The following is a 17,213-nucleotide window of genomic DNA, read 5'->3' as shown; positions in this document are numbered from 1 at the left end:
TTTTTTGTTTGTTTGTTTGTTTGTTTGTTTTTTGTGGGGTAAGGGTCATCCTGGGCCTATACTGGCTAATCATGGAGCAACTTTGAGCACAAATGGAAATAAGCAGAGCTTTAAGACCCTATTGAGTTTCTCTGACACTTTCAACATGAGAGCCAAAAGAAACATCGTGTTTGGGGTAAATGTGATTTACCTAAATTATGAAAGCTCCCCATAGCCAGTTGTGTGTGGTACTGATGCTCCTTCGGACTAAATGGATAAATCTATAATCAAGTGGTCTACACTGCCTAGTGGCCATTTTGTGGTGGAAAACTAATCACTTCCACACCGTGGACACTTTATTCATTAGAGCAAATTTAGTGACTACAGAAATCCCAAGAGAGAAAGGGTTTTCATGCATGCCACCCGAGCTGCTCTCTGCAGCTCAAGTTACGCTATTAAATGCTGGAGGGTTGCTCATATAAGAGCATTGTATGTTCAATCCCAAGATATTTGTTTTGTAAAGTTCATAGAAGTGCACAAACTGCCTATAAATAATTACCAAGTGATCCTTACCCAATTGTCGTTCCAAACAAACAAAGATCATTTGAAGAAATTTTGGGTCTAAACAACTTTGGACCCCATTGAATTAATTAAAAAATACAATGCTGCTATGGTGTTCTGGGCGGATACTTACTGGTAAAAAGAGCCCACTCCCAAGTCTCTATGATTTTTTGGTACCTATATAATCTTTTTTTCAATTCAGTCTTTGTGATTTGTGAAAAAAAAAAAAACCTCAAAAAGTAAGGTTTCGTTGATATCCATAGCGCAGTTTAGGGTCATAACAAGCACCTCTAAAAAAACAATACTAGCTACTGAAATAATCTCCAATTTGTTTGAAATTCAAAGTTATTCTCCTTTACATCAAAACTCAAAACTACAAAAGGTAACCAAGAGAATATGTGCACAAATGAAGTGTGTGAGGTCCAATGCAAAACTAATCAGAAAGTTGGTAGGGTCTGCGTCTTTCCGTGCCACCCTGCCATCTGTGACCATCTGTGCTGTCGTTACTATGAAATCATAAAGGCTGATGGTCTCTAGCTTGATGGCACAGTGCTATTATGGGGGCATGGTGTCTGTACAACAGTGCGTATATAGTAGCATGTCATCCTCACGGCACAGATGGATCCCCACCGTGATCCCAAGGCCAAAGTTTTCCCCATGGACCCAAGTGTATGCCCTGCACAGCGAGGAGTCCAGTAATTCAGCTTAAAACTAATCCACCTTTAAGACACTCACTTTGCCCTAACCACGTGTTAACCTCACAGTATCATGAAGTACACTTACTGACATACGAGCTGTCACAGTAACCTCAGGTGTGTCCCTAGCCTTAATATAACTGAGTCACACAGAGCAATTATACAGTTACACTCATTACACTGATCACAAACTGTAAGAAGTGGCTCACATTTAAAGATTACGTAACAGATTTTCACCAAACCGTTCTCCTGTGCGACATGTTTTCCCATGAGCACCCACTGTTTTGTTGCTTAGTTACATGTAAAGCATACAATCTGCCCTCTTAACGCTTAGCTTTGTTTGTTCATTGTGTTTTGTTTATTTATTTAGGAGTTATTTGATTAGGAGTCAGGGGTGTGGTGTTGCCAATTTGATTGACAGGTTGGGTGTCCACCCTTGTGAGGTCAGGGGTTGTAACTGTGACCTGTTTCCCGGACAGTACAGATCAGCTGAGAAATACCTCCAATGCCTGCCGGCTACATTGTACCGTCCCCTTCCACGCCCTGCCCCATGCATGCCGCCCTGCAAATACCACGCAATTCCCAGAAACCCTTTATATTTGTCCCCCTGATCTGCTTCGGAAAGCTAGAGGGAGAATTTAAAAAAGAAGAAAATTTTTCACTTGCCTTTTTGGCCAACAGATTATCCTTCTATGTATATTAACAGCCTTAAAGGAGCAAGCGAGCTAACTTAACCTCGAGAAACAAATCATTTTATTTTTGGCAGCCATTTCATGGCACGGCGAGACACCCACTAACCCCATCCAGCTGTCCCTTCTGCTCTTTACTCTGGGTGCAAGGCTTTCTTTAGGGCAGGATTAGTTTACCTCTGCAGGAGTGATCTCTCTCTCACAGACACACACACACACTTATACACACACTCAAGGAGAGTGACAGATTGACAGGCTGTAAGGGGCTTCTCACTGGCCTTCATAAAGCTGACTCACAGTAGATGCAGGTGAATCAACAGTGCAGCCATTCTCTGAATACTACGCATCCTGAAATAGCCCTTCAGGGCAAACACCTTTTGTTGTTGAAGCGACAACCCTGTGGTCGTTTACGACTCTTTGAATTGCTCAAAGAACTGACTGACCCACAAAGTAAGGCAGTTTTAAAGTTGCCAAGTGTTTCAGTTGGACTTAAATTAGCATGCATGATGATTTCCATCATACAATTATTTCAAGGTGCTCTAAGCAACTTTTTAATGGAAATACACAGTCTAATTTTCTCTACTCCCTAACAGATATCAATGAAATAGGTTTCTTTTTGATGACACTGGTTTTGTAAACAGAAAAAAAGCCAGGGGGATGGGCATTACTTTTTATCCAGTTATATAGAAAGCTATACAGAAACACTCTCTGCTTGTCTAACATTTTTTGTGTTCAGGGTTCCCATTTATCTCAATGGCGGTTTTTCAGCTAGCGCAAGACTGAACCTGAAATTTTCTATCTTTGCTCATGAACCACAGCAATGTTTAGCCCAATGACTCTGCAGTGATAATGTCATGACAACACTGATTATCTGATGTAACTATCAGGCAGTTAGTTACATCGCCTTTATCAACATGATGTTCACGGAGTGGTGACAAGACCTCTTGTGTCTCCTTTTAAACAGCAGGCTTTACCCAGTAGGAGGCTAATCTGTATTCCACTCACTTTCCCACTCTTTCTATCACTGTTCTTTAATGTTTGTTTATCCTGAGGCTTGGAGAATAATTTCATTAGCTACGCTGACTCTCAAGGGGCTTTGAGACTGCAGTGCATTGACTTCATACGTGAGCTGATGACGTTACAGGCGTCCTTGAGTCCTTGACAGATGTTTAGCTGTGTTCTCAATACTGTCTAATTAACTGTTATAGACTCATAGCAAAATCTGTTGCATTCAAATGAAGTTCACAGATCATATGATTTGTAGAACACATTTTGTTGGAAATTTGAGCTAAATGCAGATATTGTGTAAACTGAAAGCCACATTCTCAATAAAGCTGCAATGTCATTTCTGCACCACTTGCATCACCAAATGGAATTGCAAAAATAATGACTGTTTTCAAACAGTTTTCTCAAATCCAACCCCCTTATTTACAGGGGGTAAGACTCCAGACATTACTTTCGATAATGTCTTTATTAGTATGTAGCACACAATAGTCAATAGATCTATAATAGTCAGTAATGTACATAAAATCATGTCCTTTGTTTAAGAGGTTGTAAAGGACATCTGCTATAAATTATTGCTGTTTGTTTTGCCAAGTCCATGTGATTTCTCACCTCACACTGCCACTGATAAAACATCAACTGCCCAGTGAACAACTCAATCTAGTCCAAAATACCCAGAGTATTTTGGATCTGCGCTAAGTTAAATTAATATGGTGGAAATTAACTACCATGCACACTTGGAGATAGACCCTTAAATAAATGGCTTGGTCAGCTATCTCTGGCCCACGGCGCATCAGGCCCCGGTGGAAGTCACAGAGGACGCAGCCGTTTAAAGACAAGCGCCTAGCATGTGCTGACGGACATGGGGGATCTGCACTGGCAGTCTTGGCAAAGGCTTTTATGAAACTCATTGAATGATGCGGTTCCAAAAACAGGCCCCATGCACAGCGCGATCCAGATGAACCCATTCACCCAGACCTGCACTCTCTAAGACACCAAAGTGATCCTGTGCGTGTCAAAACATGAACGGTGAACCAACCATCTACATTTATGACCTCAATTTATGATGCAAACAAACCTTATCAGCAATGATTATACTGATAGACAGCACTTTTCTTTTTAATGGGAATCACTTTTCACAATTCACACTGCCAAGCTTTGATGAGCTTGGTCTTTATATGGTTTTACTCCAGTAACTCAATACAACGTTTGCTAAATAACTACAAATGCATCCACATTACTGTCCATAATTCATACCTGATGCATGTTAAACAACTGCACCTTATTGTAAATTCTTACTGGTTGTCTTATGTAGTATGAAATGCAACTCAAATAACCAGATGCAGCCTTCCATTAGTTGTATGGGCTTTGTTTTTTATAGTTCTTGTTCACCTTCTTGCTCTTATCCAGTTGGATGCAGATACTCGTGTATTTTTGATGAGCAGTTGTGAGTTTCATCCACTTTTGGTGGCTCTTATTTAAAAAAGAAAATCTGAAGAAATTTTAATTGAAAGAGGAACAGCTACTTTTAGAAACATATGCAACCCTTTTACTGGTTATTGCTGATGAGAGGTCTTCTGGTTACAGATTTGACACTGTCGTAATCTCCAAGAATTGATACCGACTGCTGAGGTGGTAATTTGTGGCACTGCTGTGCTTGCAGTCAAATATAGAAAGTTACATGGACACATTGGCACAGTGCAAAATCTCACTATGCACAAAAAAAAGGTGCTGGTCCCTCTGAGAGATAAAGATTGCATGATGCAGTATTCTGTGAATAGGTGTTGTTCCAGCACGCGGGTGCATGTCACTTTAGGATGGATCAGAGGAGGAGCTCAAACTATAGATTACAAACAGCAGAGTGAAAACAGACCAGTGGTGAAAGCTCCTGATGGCCTTAGATAGGCAATAATATGTAGGAGTAAGTATATAAACATGCACACATGCTTTGGTAGAGATCATATGACACTGAGCATATGCACAGGATTGACACCTCATTGTAAGTGATTTGAAGCGTGTGCCTGAGTGACCATAATGGTGGCCTTCCAGTTTTAAAGGCAGGTCTGATACTGAAGTAGCAACTGTGGCTGTAAGCCTAACATTTCACTAGAAATCTGATAGGCAGATGAATGACCTCGGCATAGGAGAGCTGTCTGTAAATGTACTGCAGCTGTTGATACATGTATGTTTCTTTCTTACAGTCACATTCAAACCAGAGGAATTTTACTGTTTCATCAGATGCTCACAATGTTTGTTTAATAGAGAAATAAGGCACTGGAGGGCCTTCGTTACATTGATTTTATCATGGGTAAACAGGTTTTAGATACTCTGCTGTGCACTGTGCCTAAAAATCACTTTAACACATTACCCTGAGTGGCTTGATGGATTTATCAAATGCAATAGCAATATGCCAAAATACACCAAATAATAAACATTTCTTTAAAACAGTTTTTTGGTCCGCTTATAAGATAAGCTACGAAATACACATTGACTATTTGTTTTGGTTTAACTTCCTCTTAAGTGTTTTTATGACTGAAAGAAATAGGTTCCCACAGAACACTTTAGAGGGACTAACATTTTATTTGTGCTTCCTTATGGGCAATATCTCTACATAAACTTTTAACTTGACCTGAGGACTGTTTTTTGCCCCTTCTGTTTGTTTCAAGTGAACTTTCAGGTAGCTTATCAAATTATTGAGGCAAGCTGTCGTTTGCGTCAGAAGTTACAAGCATGGATAATCGTCTCTTGGATTGTGTCCTAAATAAGGGCTTATTCAGGGTTGTGTAATGCTTAAAAGGGTGCAGAGGCAGTTTTTCTGAAAGCTGAACATCTCTTAAAATTATCAGAAGATATTGGTCAATTAATTTGCAATAATAAATTAAGAACAAGTTTATTCAATGTCTGTTATCAGAATTGACTTTTCCCTAAAGTAACTGTTAATAGTTAATGACCTATTCAATATTGCAGAGCTTAAAACTACTAAACATATTTAAGTAACTCTTTAATGTACTTAACAATAAGGTTCAATTCATTACCTTTATGCATTAGTTATAATTAACTAAAATTGATAATACTTCTAAATACTACTAATTTCTAGACATACCAATACAAGTTGTATAAATTAACATTAATATATTATAAATGAACAATATATGAACCTAGATTAAGAAATGCTGTAAAAATGCTCATTCAAATGTTCATGATACCTAATGCATTAATTACCTTACTGTATAGTGTTACTAATTACCCTAAAAACTAACCTGCAATATAGACCATTTAGAAACAATCTTGAGTTGTTTCTCTGAAGGTCCAGTAACATGGTCCTTAACATATGAAATCGGAGACTAGTTAACATGTGTAAAAAGTAAGACACAAACGCCTCAACTGAAAAACACGGATATGTCTCAGGCACAACAGAGATAATGCACAGGTGTGGCAGTGACATGCACTCCTGATTTTTTAAATCACAATATAACCCTTGTGGTGTGCCATGAAAGGGCTTGTTATGCCCTCTAGTGGAAAATACATTCTAGCACATGTTGGCTAACAGGTTTATTTGGAGACACGTTTTTCCCCTGGTGATACTTTCAAACAGGAGTAGACTTACTATATTTGCTTATAGATTTCCTGAGAATGTTTTATTATTATACTAATTTACAATACTCTGACAACTTTTGTAATGCCAATTTGGTAGTTCGGTCAGTGCATTCAACATCCGGGCCCATCCTGCTGTTATTCCCTGTAAGAATGAGAGGAATGTCTGTCAGTTGGAGAGAAAAAGGTCAGGCAGAGCTGGGACAAGGCTGTGGGGGGAATGCAACCATGGGTAATGCCTGACCAGATAATCGAAGCGTGAAACCAGGGAGCTGTTACACCCATACACAAGCACAGCAGGGACCTGAGAAACAGGCCACACACACACACACACACACACACACACACACACACACACACACACACACACACACACACACACACACACACACACACACACACACACACACACACACACACACACACACACACACACACACACAGACAGAGCAATGAAGCTAAGCCTGGGCCACTGAAGACCCATGTTGTGACATGTTTGCTTACTGCTGGAAAAAGAGATTGTTACACATGTCCTAGCCTTAAGCACTCATAGTTGCAAAGCACTTCTGTCATCTTCAATATCAAAGTCCCATTCCTTGTGAAACCTCAGAAGCACTCTATTTCATGTGCTATGACTGAAGAATGAAGAATGCGAAAATTCTGCTTTGACTTCATTGGTGAAACAGCAGTGGTGATCACACACATGCTTTGCAATTTTTGAATTGTGTGTGTGTGTGTGTCTTAGTAACATTCAGTTACATTCACATTCAGTAACAGCAATTACATTCATTATTCACAATGGTACTTGTAGATAACGCTATCATCAGACCCCTGGTGTCCAGTCCTTCTGGGAATTTGTAATTCGCTGTACATGTTTGAGCCATGCCTGCTGTAAGTGTAGGCAAATCAATGATTAACCACAATACTGCCACTTACACTTTTAATTAAGTGTCCTTCCAATGACTTTTAACAGAAATGATTAGTTGGAGATATAATTAATGAGCTTTATTATTGACACTTTTATTGACATGTTGTTATTGACAAGAGTTTTGGCTGTGTAGGCAGTGTAAATCTGCAAATATCCACGTAAAAAAATTATTTTGATGCTGTGTGATGTGATTTATATTGAATTTATATATCTATTACTTCAACATTATCATTATTGTCATTGGCATGAACAACAAGGACAATGACAAGAATATAAAAACACACACTTTAACTTGAATGTTTTTATTTCTGCAAGATAGCACAGTGCTGGGTCAAAAAAACGATGCTGGTCATGGGACCATTGTTTTGAATTTAGCAATAAATGTGAACAAGTTAAGTTCCCATGTCCCTTTAATCATTATGAAATGCACAATAAGAATTTATCCTCAGAATGTAGAAGTTGTCACTGAAAGATAATCATTAGCAATAACTTGCTCTTCAACAGTACCAGGATAAAAGTAAAATTTTAGAATCATGATATACTGGTTAGAACTGACTTTTAAATGACATGGCAGCTTTATATGGTATATGATCAGAGGGTTGGGCTGAGGGCAATTGTAACACACAAAATGTATTCAATTCATATGTAGGCTAAAGCAATGACACTTTCAACATATCCTCAGTAAAGTTCTCTTTATGCCTTAGAAAAAGTGCAATCGATTCCCTGCCTGAGAAATTTTCAAGAAAAACTGATTTCTTTCTATCTTTTTTAGTCACTATGCAATATTTCCTCATGGCAATGAGGTTGGGGGCAATTGTAACTTTGTTGTAAATTGTAAAAGTTTTGAAAGAATTGAAAGATCAATTTAAAATGTGCAATGAATCTGTTTTAATGATCCTTAGGGCTTCCATGGGAAAAAAAGAAAGAAAGATGATTGGTGATACAGCAATAACTTGAGCTTTGCACAGGAGAGGGTTATGACCATGAGTCCAATAATCACTTAAAAGCAGAAAAAGTGCCAAGAGATTGGACAGATGTCTCGGCTTTGGCTTTATTGTCTCTTAACGTGAACAAAATGAATTTGTGATCTTGGTGAACTTTCTGTGATCCTTTTTGCGCAGAGCAATATTAGCTTTTGATTTCCCTTGTTTAGCTTGTTAGTTCACTCTGCAGCCATCTTGGTTTGCCTTTCAAGCCGCATGCCTCATCTCTGTGCGACACAGGCGTTTTGGAGAAGGTGTCGGGCAGGTCATGGTGATTTTGGGAAGCTTCTGTCCTTGGGAGTTGCAGACCTCTATGGTGCGTTCCATCAGGGAACTGTATGGGCCCCTATGTGCAGGCAACAGATCTACCTGGTCCTGGTGACAAGAAATGTGGACCTGTGGCAGAGCTGCACGATAAGGCAGTGGAGAGTGTAGGATTTGGCGGCACAGATGCTCCTGGAACTCAGAAAATGGCTCCAGCAGGTGGGCTGCCAGTGGGCAGTCAAACACTCCTCTGTTTGGCGCTTTTTTCAGCACAGACCTCAGGGGCTGGCACGCTCTGTCAGTCTGCCTCATCTGTTGCATGGTGTTAGGACTGATAGGGTACACTGCCTGCACTACAGGACTTTGGAAAGTAAGTCGAGATCTCGGGGACACTCCAGAGGCTTTGGCAGGAAGCAAGCAGGGCCCATTTCCTTGAACAGTGTGCACATTGACAGACAGAGATGTCTGCCCGACAGGTACAATTTTTGGATGCATCAATGCATGAGCAGGTTTAGCTGAAAGGAATTCCATTTTGTCCGGCCTTTTTCACAAGAGAATGAGAATAATTAGATGTTGAAATACTATATATATGTACTAGTTATATGCATAAAACTAATAAGCATGTACACTTTGATGAACCAGATGCTTGCTTAGGCTAGGGTTAGTGGTTTGTTAACTTTGTTGCATAACTTAAAGTATGTTGCATGAGTTCATTATGTTGTGCTACAAACCAGAATGATACCTTAAATTGAGCTGCCTTAAATTGGAGGAGGGACCAAATTATATCTAGTGACCAGAATATCTTACAGACTTGGCCCAGTAAGCAACCACCTAACAATGACTCAGACCCCTCTAGTAACCACTTAAAAACACTCTAACAACTACCCAGAACACTTTAGCAACCTTGTAGCAATGCACTAAAAACCCATAGAAATGTACTGTTTAAACAGAGAAAGGTTTAGCAGCAGAGTTTGTCTTTCAGTATAAGAATGAAAGAAACATGGGTCAGGTGCAAGCAACAGATATGAGATTTGGAAGAGAATTCAATTAAAATTGTCCAAATCGTTTACCACATATTTATTTAGTTAAAGCGTTCTCTTTTTCTGAAACGATGTCACTATCTATTCCAAAGCCTATCTGCCAAGTTGACTATGGGTACACCGCAAAAAGTTCCACTACAGGAAAGGTTATCAGGTTTTCAATCACATTAAGATTCAATTACCATTTCTGTTACTAATCGCATTCATCAGTGATGGTCCTGGGAAGTGGAGACATATCTGAAACTCATTGCAAGCGGAGACAAATCTAAAACTCCTTGCTCTTAATTCACATAAGTGCCATGTCTACCAGAGATAGGCATTTAAACATACTCTCTGCACTACAACCAGACCTGACTGTGTAGCTGTTTGCACTGTGTAAATCCACTTTATTGGGACACTTTAATTTCAGTTTATTAGCCTGGCTGTGGGGGCTGATAGTAATTGAATAGAAACCTACATGCCCTCTCTCTGCCTCTCAGTGCTGATCTCTGCTCTCTCTCCCTCGCACCTCACAGCCTCAAATAAATGAGGGAAGCAGAAAAATACCTTCCCACATGATGCCGAGACTAACCAGGCTTTAAATCATTAATAAGCTGAAAATGACTCTGCATATATCTGCCGGGCGAGATATTGACTGTGCCTTTTCATTTTTGTTCTGTAAATTTAACAGCGCTCCAAATGCAGAACGAAGTCAAGCCATGCCTCTTGCCTACACTGACAAGTATGAAATAATTGTACTTTCCTCTAGCCTAAAAGCGAAGGGTACTGAATTCTGCTGGAAAGTCCTGTTCTTATTGTCAGGTTTTAGATGGCTAGTCAATAGGTGGTTGACTAGACAAAGGGGAACTGGAGCGCTGCTGGTATCCCTTGTATCCTCTGGTGCTTGTGGAAGGGTTAAATGTTCATAAAAAAGAATTGGGAAAAAAATCCAGGTCCAGGCACTCAGTAGGATGCAAAAGTTAAAAAGCCTTTATTGTTTTAGAGGGCTAAAGCATTAAAACACCAACGCGTATCGGCCCACTGGCCTTCATCAGGGTGTTGGTAACAAACAGACAGAATCAAGCCATACTTATAGTTGCATTGATTTCAGGTGTGCCACTCTGGCACTTGCAACACAATTTCTTGGCCAAGTTTTCTCTAGTGGCCAATAAATTGTGTTGCAAGTGCCAGAGTGGCACACCTGAAATCAATGCAACTATAAGTATGACTTGATTTGTTGGTGTTGTAATGCTTTAGCCCTCTAAAACAATAAAGGCTTATTAACTTTTGCATCCTACTGAGTTCCTGGACCTGGATTTTTAATTTTTTTTAATTCTTTTTTATGAACAATAGGTGGTTGATTTGAGCTAACGGTTTTAAGTTAACAGTGGTATGACCTTTTTTATGAAGCAAGATACAATGTACATTAAATGTACTTGCAAAGGGTGGTTGTTAATGGAAAAAGGGAGGCGATACCTGCATCCAGACCTACATGGAGGTCTCGGGGGGTCTGTTTCCTTCCAATTATTTCTGGATTTGGTGATTGGTGGGAGTTTGGAGACCGTTTTGCATCCAGTGCCTTTCACAATCAAACTGCACCTGGTAAATCATACGTTTCAGCAATGAACATTATGCCACTGAATAACAATTGGCCATTTGTAAACAATTAGTGGTGTACAAAGTCTGTATTAAAGGAATAGTTCAGATTTGAGGGTGATTAAATGACAATATTTTCATTGTTGTGTGAATTATTCCTTTAAAACATGTTGCTTACAAAGTGAACCACTTATATCGCTTATGGCTCTCGCAACTTTTCCTAAGCACTTCCCCTCGGGTGAATCCCTGCCACCATTTTGAAATGCGTTCAACTTCGTCAAGTGGACGAGGGAAGTTTATTTGGACAGACTCTTGACCCCTTGATTTTGACAGAGGGAGTCTACTCATATGTGCACTTCAGGCAGATCCATAGAACACAAAGCAACACGATAGTAACAGCAACTAGCAGAGGTTGCACTTAAAGGGATAGTTCACTTTGAAATAAATTTTTGGTATGTTTTAGCTTACCTCAAGGGGATCCAAGATGTAGGTGTCTTTTTTTCCGCAGTAGTTTCAATTTTGATATTTTTAGGTCAAACCGTTCTTGTCTGTCAGTCATATAATGCAGGTCTATGGTCATTATCTCAAAACACATGCACTGAGTCCAAATTAAAACAATTCCCCGTCGTCCAAATTAAACAAATCCCCATCGTAAGTACACATTGATGGCCTAAGACACGAAACGAGCGGTTTGTGTGAGAAAACGAACAGTATTTATATCGTTTTTACCACTTATACGCAGCCATGTCGAAGTGATCTGATCTGACGTGTACGCAGACTGGTGCATAGATATATACACTAGATGTCGCCTTAAAGACATTCGTTCCAATGAACTGCCGTAGACAAGGCGACATCTAGTGTGTATATATCTATGATCTAGATCAGATCACTTCGACATGGCTGCGTATAAGTGGTAAAAACGATATAAATACTGTTCGTTTTCTCACACAAACCGCTCGTTTCGTGTCTTAGGCCATCAATGTGTACTTACGATGGGGAATTGTTTAATTTGGACGACGGGGAATTGTTTTAATTTGGACTCTGTGCTTGTGTTTTGAGATAATGACCATAGACCTGCATTATGACTGACAGACAAGAACGGTTTGACCTAAAAATATCAAAATTGAAACTACTGCGGAAAAAAAGACACCTACATCTTGGATGCCCTTGAGGTAAGCTAAAACATACCAAAAATTAATTTCAAAGTGAACTATCCCTTTAATTTACCCACAAGTGATCAAGGGCTTAGGGGTGTCCAAACTTGGTCCAGGGGCCTCATGTACAAAGACTTGCGTTGAATTCATACTAAAACATTGCGTACGGACAAAGCTGTAAATGTGCGTACGCACAAAAAACCCCAGATGTATGAATCTCTGCGTACGAAGGATCCCACGCATATTCTCTTTGTACATCCCAGTTAACGTAAAATTGAGCGCACATGCACGAGCACAACGCCCCACCCAGTCTCCTCCCTTAATTAAATTAATTTAAATATGGTAATGAGTCCACTTTGGCAAATGAAATGACACTGAAAAGAAGTTAATTTCCACATGACACGCCACATGACATTTCATTAGCTTGTAGACTAAGATATTATCAATCAATAATACCCACAAGTAGTTTATATTTTCCACAATTAGCTCATAAAAATAAGGTGCTTTTTGTCTCAACTTTGTCTCAACTGTACCCATATGTGGTGCATGGTACAGTTGAGACACCCATTTTTAATGATGTGAAGGTAACTAACCATTCATTGTAAATATAAAAAATAAAGACAAATAAAGAAAATAACAATTGGGCAACATTTTTGTTTATTCATCCATTTATATTCATTCATTTTATTTAAATTAGCACTGGTTAAAATGTATAAAGCAGGAACAAGATATGTAACAATATTTATTAATAATACACAGTTTAAATATCACAAATATCACATTTTATTTTCATTTGCGTCCTATGCTGGCTAATTACGACGTTTAAACTGTTATCATAACACTGAATAACTAAACAGTGTGTTTCCTAATAGAACTCTATCGGGGGTACAGTAGATATGTGTCTCAACTATCCCCCGCTGGCCACCTCGCACATTTCTCTAGATTTTGCATAAGGACAATAAGCTATTCATCGTGGAGAGTGCATGGTGAAGTGAACGTCATCTTAGAAGAAAAAAAACTTTTCCCGATATTTTCGGATCGGAGATGCGTCCGTTGTTCAAATTTCCCACGATCAAAGAGGACACTAATACGCACGTGCACAGCAAAAATCACAACTTGTGCTTGCTGCGAACGCAAGTTATTTAAGGTGTCTCAACTGTACACATGTCTCAAATGCTACACAGTCTACCCTAAATGACCTTAAAAAGAAATGGTCTGATATAAAGGTGGACATTAAACCAAAGCTGTCATTGCCATAGACTAAGGGTTGTATCAATTTGCATATGCTTTTATATGTTCTTACCTAATTGCATAATTGATAGAATATTCCCATAAGGCTCGTGTGACAATATATGTCAATTATTTTATAAATTGCAAATTAATAGCAATGCTTCCCACAGGTGGTGGTGCGATAGACTTGTAGAACAATTCGTTGTGTAATGTTTGCAACTTCACTTCATTGCCTGTAAGAGTCGCCAACGGACAAAAACAATGAGAAATGTACGTACGCCAGACATGAAATTGGCGTGGAGGAACGCACATTCTCGCGTTAATTTCACTGTTAGTACATACGACCGTGTGCGTGAAAGCTGGCGTACGCAAAGTTTTTGTGCGTACGCAAGATTGATACATGAGGCCCCTGGAGGGCCACTGTTCTGCGGAGTTTAGCTCCTACTTGCCTTAACACACCTGCCTGGAGGTTTCTAGTATACCAGTAATACCTTGATTAGCTGGTTCAGGTGTGTCAAACTGGAGTTGGAGTTAAACTCTGCAGGACAGTGGCCCTCCAGGATCAGGGTGTTCTATTTAAACCTATTACAAGGGTTCTGCCAGTAGTGGGCACTCTTGCAATGTAAGCAAGGACATACATCCAAGTGAACGAGACAGAGGGACGGGCATAAAAAAGTTGACCAAAACACAGCCCTGGAATGATCTGTATTCAGTACCTGGTGCTTATGAGAGGGGGTAAATTGATGCGACTCTCAGAATGTCTGTATGACCTCTTGTCTCTGGGTTGGAGGGTTAATGTAGTCATCACCGCTGGCAAGCTCTTGTGACTCCGAACATCATCGTCGTCATCTTCATCCCTGAGTGGCCCCCTTACACCAGGGAGACGGGAGAGGTTGGCCGTTACATCCTGTGTAAAACAAGCAGGGTTGGTGCATACATACATGGGAGGTTCTAGCTGCCATATAATGTGTGATAATGTACAATTAGCCAGTCATTATTGCAAAATAAACAATTAGGATCATGTTGTATCCAGGGCTGTATTTTGCAACTTATCCCATATGTTACGCTCCTACTTTCAAAATAAATTGATGTAAGTTGAAATTTCTTTATTATAGGAGAAAATAGTGAGGAGTGATACGAGGTACTAATGTAGGAGACTGTCTACCAGATACAATTGTCAAATATACAGGTTAATGGTCAGTGGTCTTAATAATTCTGCAGTGTTTACCCCATGTTGCAGGAATGAGACCGGTTCTGAGAAATGTGATGGTACAGGTGAAACATCACGAAAAGGGGACTGGCTTCTGTGTTTCCTAATTTTGTTGGAGGGCCTGTTGACACAGCAAGTGATTTGGATATATCAATGCATAATAAGAGATACAAATAAGACTAATAGATTTACACTAAAAGTAATAGTAAGTTACATTACAAGAGTTACTCTTGAAGATTAACCTCAAACATGCATGATGTTTAAAGCTGTAAATGTTTTTTGTGTGTTTGTTTGTTCTTGCCATTTATAGTCATATACGTGTATTAAAGTGTGTATGTGTATGTGTATATATATATATATATATATATTACCAGTCTCCATTCCCATCCATGGGAAGGCCTTTACCAGAAAAGCCCATCCTGATTCTTATTTACCCTTAAAAGAACAAGTTGTTAGAACACAAGCACAAAGATATTCACATACCAAATTAACTTTAATTTATATTACCAAACCTCTCCCTTCTATAAATAATTGTTTAATTAGAGATATTCTTGAGCAATGATTCGGCTTTTATCTTTACCAACAGGATTTCAAGAATTCCATTAGTCTTCAAGAAGTCCATTAACATATAAATAGGTATTTCATTGCATAAATTCAATGCATGTGCACTGAAAATATATTTTAGCCACAGTTGAGATAATTCATCTACTGATTCATCAGGATTGTTTTAAATCAATCTCATGCTTTAAGACATTAATCAAACACAAAATCTACCATGAAATATAAAGCATGTTGCCGGCCCATTTCCCTCCGCGTTAACCTCGTATTTCCTTTTTCTCCATTTGAAATTTTTCAGTGCCAGATTAAAGATTACGCATGGAAACTAAAGAAATTAGTGTATTCTGACATTGCAGGCAACAACAAATAAAACAATATAATAATGTAATGAAATGTGCACTGTTTAGCACAGCTTTGAAACATTGGCATATTCACCTCTCAGTTCTGATAACAACACATTTCATTGAACATAACTTCTTGAAGTGCAACAATAGTACTTTAGACTTACAAATATCCTGTTTTGGCATCAGTAATGTTTGGGAAAACATCAGATAATGATACAACTTACCATGGGAATGCGGAATATCAATAAGACCGTTCAGTGGAAAGGTTGGCCACCGCCTCACACTGAGGACAATCCAAAGCACTGCAAGTCAGGACATTACCATGACCACCTTAACAGACCAGTCAAAATCCAAGACAACAAAATTCTCCGCTGTTGATTGGGTGGCTGTGTCCCAGAACCCCACACAGAGTTGAGAACAACCTCTTTCTCTGAAATGATTTGTAAAGGGTCATTTATATCAGAACAGAAGCAAACAAAGAATGATGACTCAAAATAATAAAGATCATTTTATGTTATTTGCACAACATTATAAAGGCTAATACAGTAAAAGAGTCACCCTAACTTATCTTTTGAAGTTGGTTACCCGGCCACAAATTGAGCTCACATCATTTCATCCAATCTAAACCAACAATATAGTTCATGATCGCGTTCCAGTTCAGAGAAACTAAATACAGACATTTGTCAGTGCATAGACTTTACAGTGGCACGTAGCTAGTGTAAGTGTCATTAGTGAGATGATATGAGTTATATTCCCCTGTAGGGGGTGAGGTCTCCTTGCATTGTTTAAATCCGGCTTAGAGGTGAAACATTAAGCTTCAGGCTTTAAAGCAGCTACAAGCAGCTGCTCAGCGGGCCATGGAGGATCTGTCAGCAGTAGGGAATCATTAATCTGCAGTGTGCTTTTTACAGCCTCCTGCTGCGTTCTCCCATAGGGCAGTGCAGACAAACACTTCGTCATCATTATAAAACACATTTCATCTGTAATGATGATTAGCCCATTTTTTGGCTTGCTCACAATAATATGATCACATATATACACGGTTTGGAAGGGAGGACTGTGCCGTAGGCTTCCTGTTGTCTTTTGTAAGTGAGGAAGCTTTTGACAAAACATTGTTTGAAATGTTGATAACTTTCTGTGACATCTATCTATCTATCTGTTTTGACAGCTGTAAAATGTCTAAAATTAGTGTGAACACCTTGTGCCGGCCTACATCTGTCCTGATGAGCGAACGATCACGTCTGTGCATTAGCCCTCACACCTCTGATGCAAATCAGGCCACTGTAAATTGGGCTTTAATAGCATTTGCGTGACTCATTAGCGTGCAAATTGGAAGTGGGTTCATTTAAGCGATGACAAACTGCTAATGTACTTTCATGCTTCCAGCATTCTAGAAGCAGATCAAAA

General features: G+C 39.2%; 1 protein-coding gene across 1 annotated transcript; it reads right to left on the bottom strand.

Moving 5' to 3' along the window:
• Positions 1 to 7,734: 7,734 nt before the first annotated feature.
• Positions 7,735 to 16,221, bottom strand: LOC309496494 (uncharacterized protein). The gene is made up of 6 exons (XM_082166478.1): positions 16,031 to 16,221; positions 15,276 to 15,339; positions 14,923 to 15,025; positions 14,411 to 14,601; positions 11,191 to 11,313; positions 7,735 to 9,236 (listed from the first exon to the last, which is right to left on the bottom strand). Exons 2-6 carry the CDS (start codon positions 15,320 to 15,322, stop codon positions 8,639 to 8,641), a joined length of 1,062 nt encoding a protein of 353 aa, XP_082022604.1. The 5' UTR covers positions 15,323 to 15,339; positions 16,031 to 16,221; the 3' UTR covers positions 7,735 to 8,638.
• Between the last annotated feature and the right edge of the window lie 992 nt (positions 16,222 to 17,213).

Source organism: Leuciscus leuciscus (genome assembly GCF_965113295.1).
Source record: "Leuciscus leuciscus genome assembly, chromosome: 4".
NCBI classification, from domain to species: domain Eukaryota; kingdom Metazoa; phylum Chordata; class Actinopteri; order Cypriniformes; family Leuciscidae; genus Leuciscus; species Leuciscus leuciscus.
The sequence above is the reverse complement of the archived record's forward strand: the minus strand, read 5'-3'. Positions and strand labels throughout refer to the sequence as shown.

Bases quoted from the DNA above. Each gene is read 5' to 3' on its own strand.
- LOC309496494 (XM_082166478.1), bottom strand. From the start codon at position 15,322: ATGGGCTTTTCTGGTAAAGGCCTTCCCATGGATGGGAATGGAGACTG. The intron at 14,602-14,922 runs GTAAACACTGCA...TGTTTTACACAG, and splicing joins TCTCATTCCTGCAACATGGG to GATGTAACGGCCAACCTCTC. The intron at 9,237-11,190 runs GTATCGCCTCCC...CTTGTGAAAAAG, and splicing joins CCATGTAGGTCTGGATGCAG to GCCGGACAAAATGGAATTCC.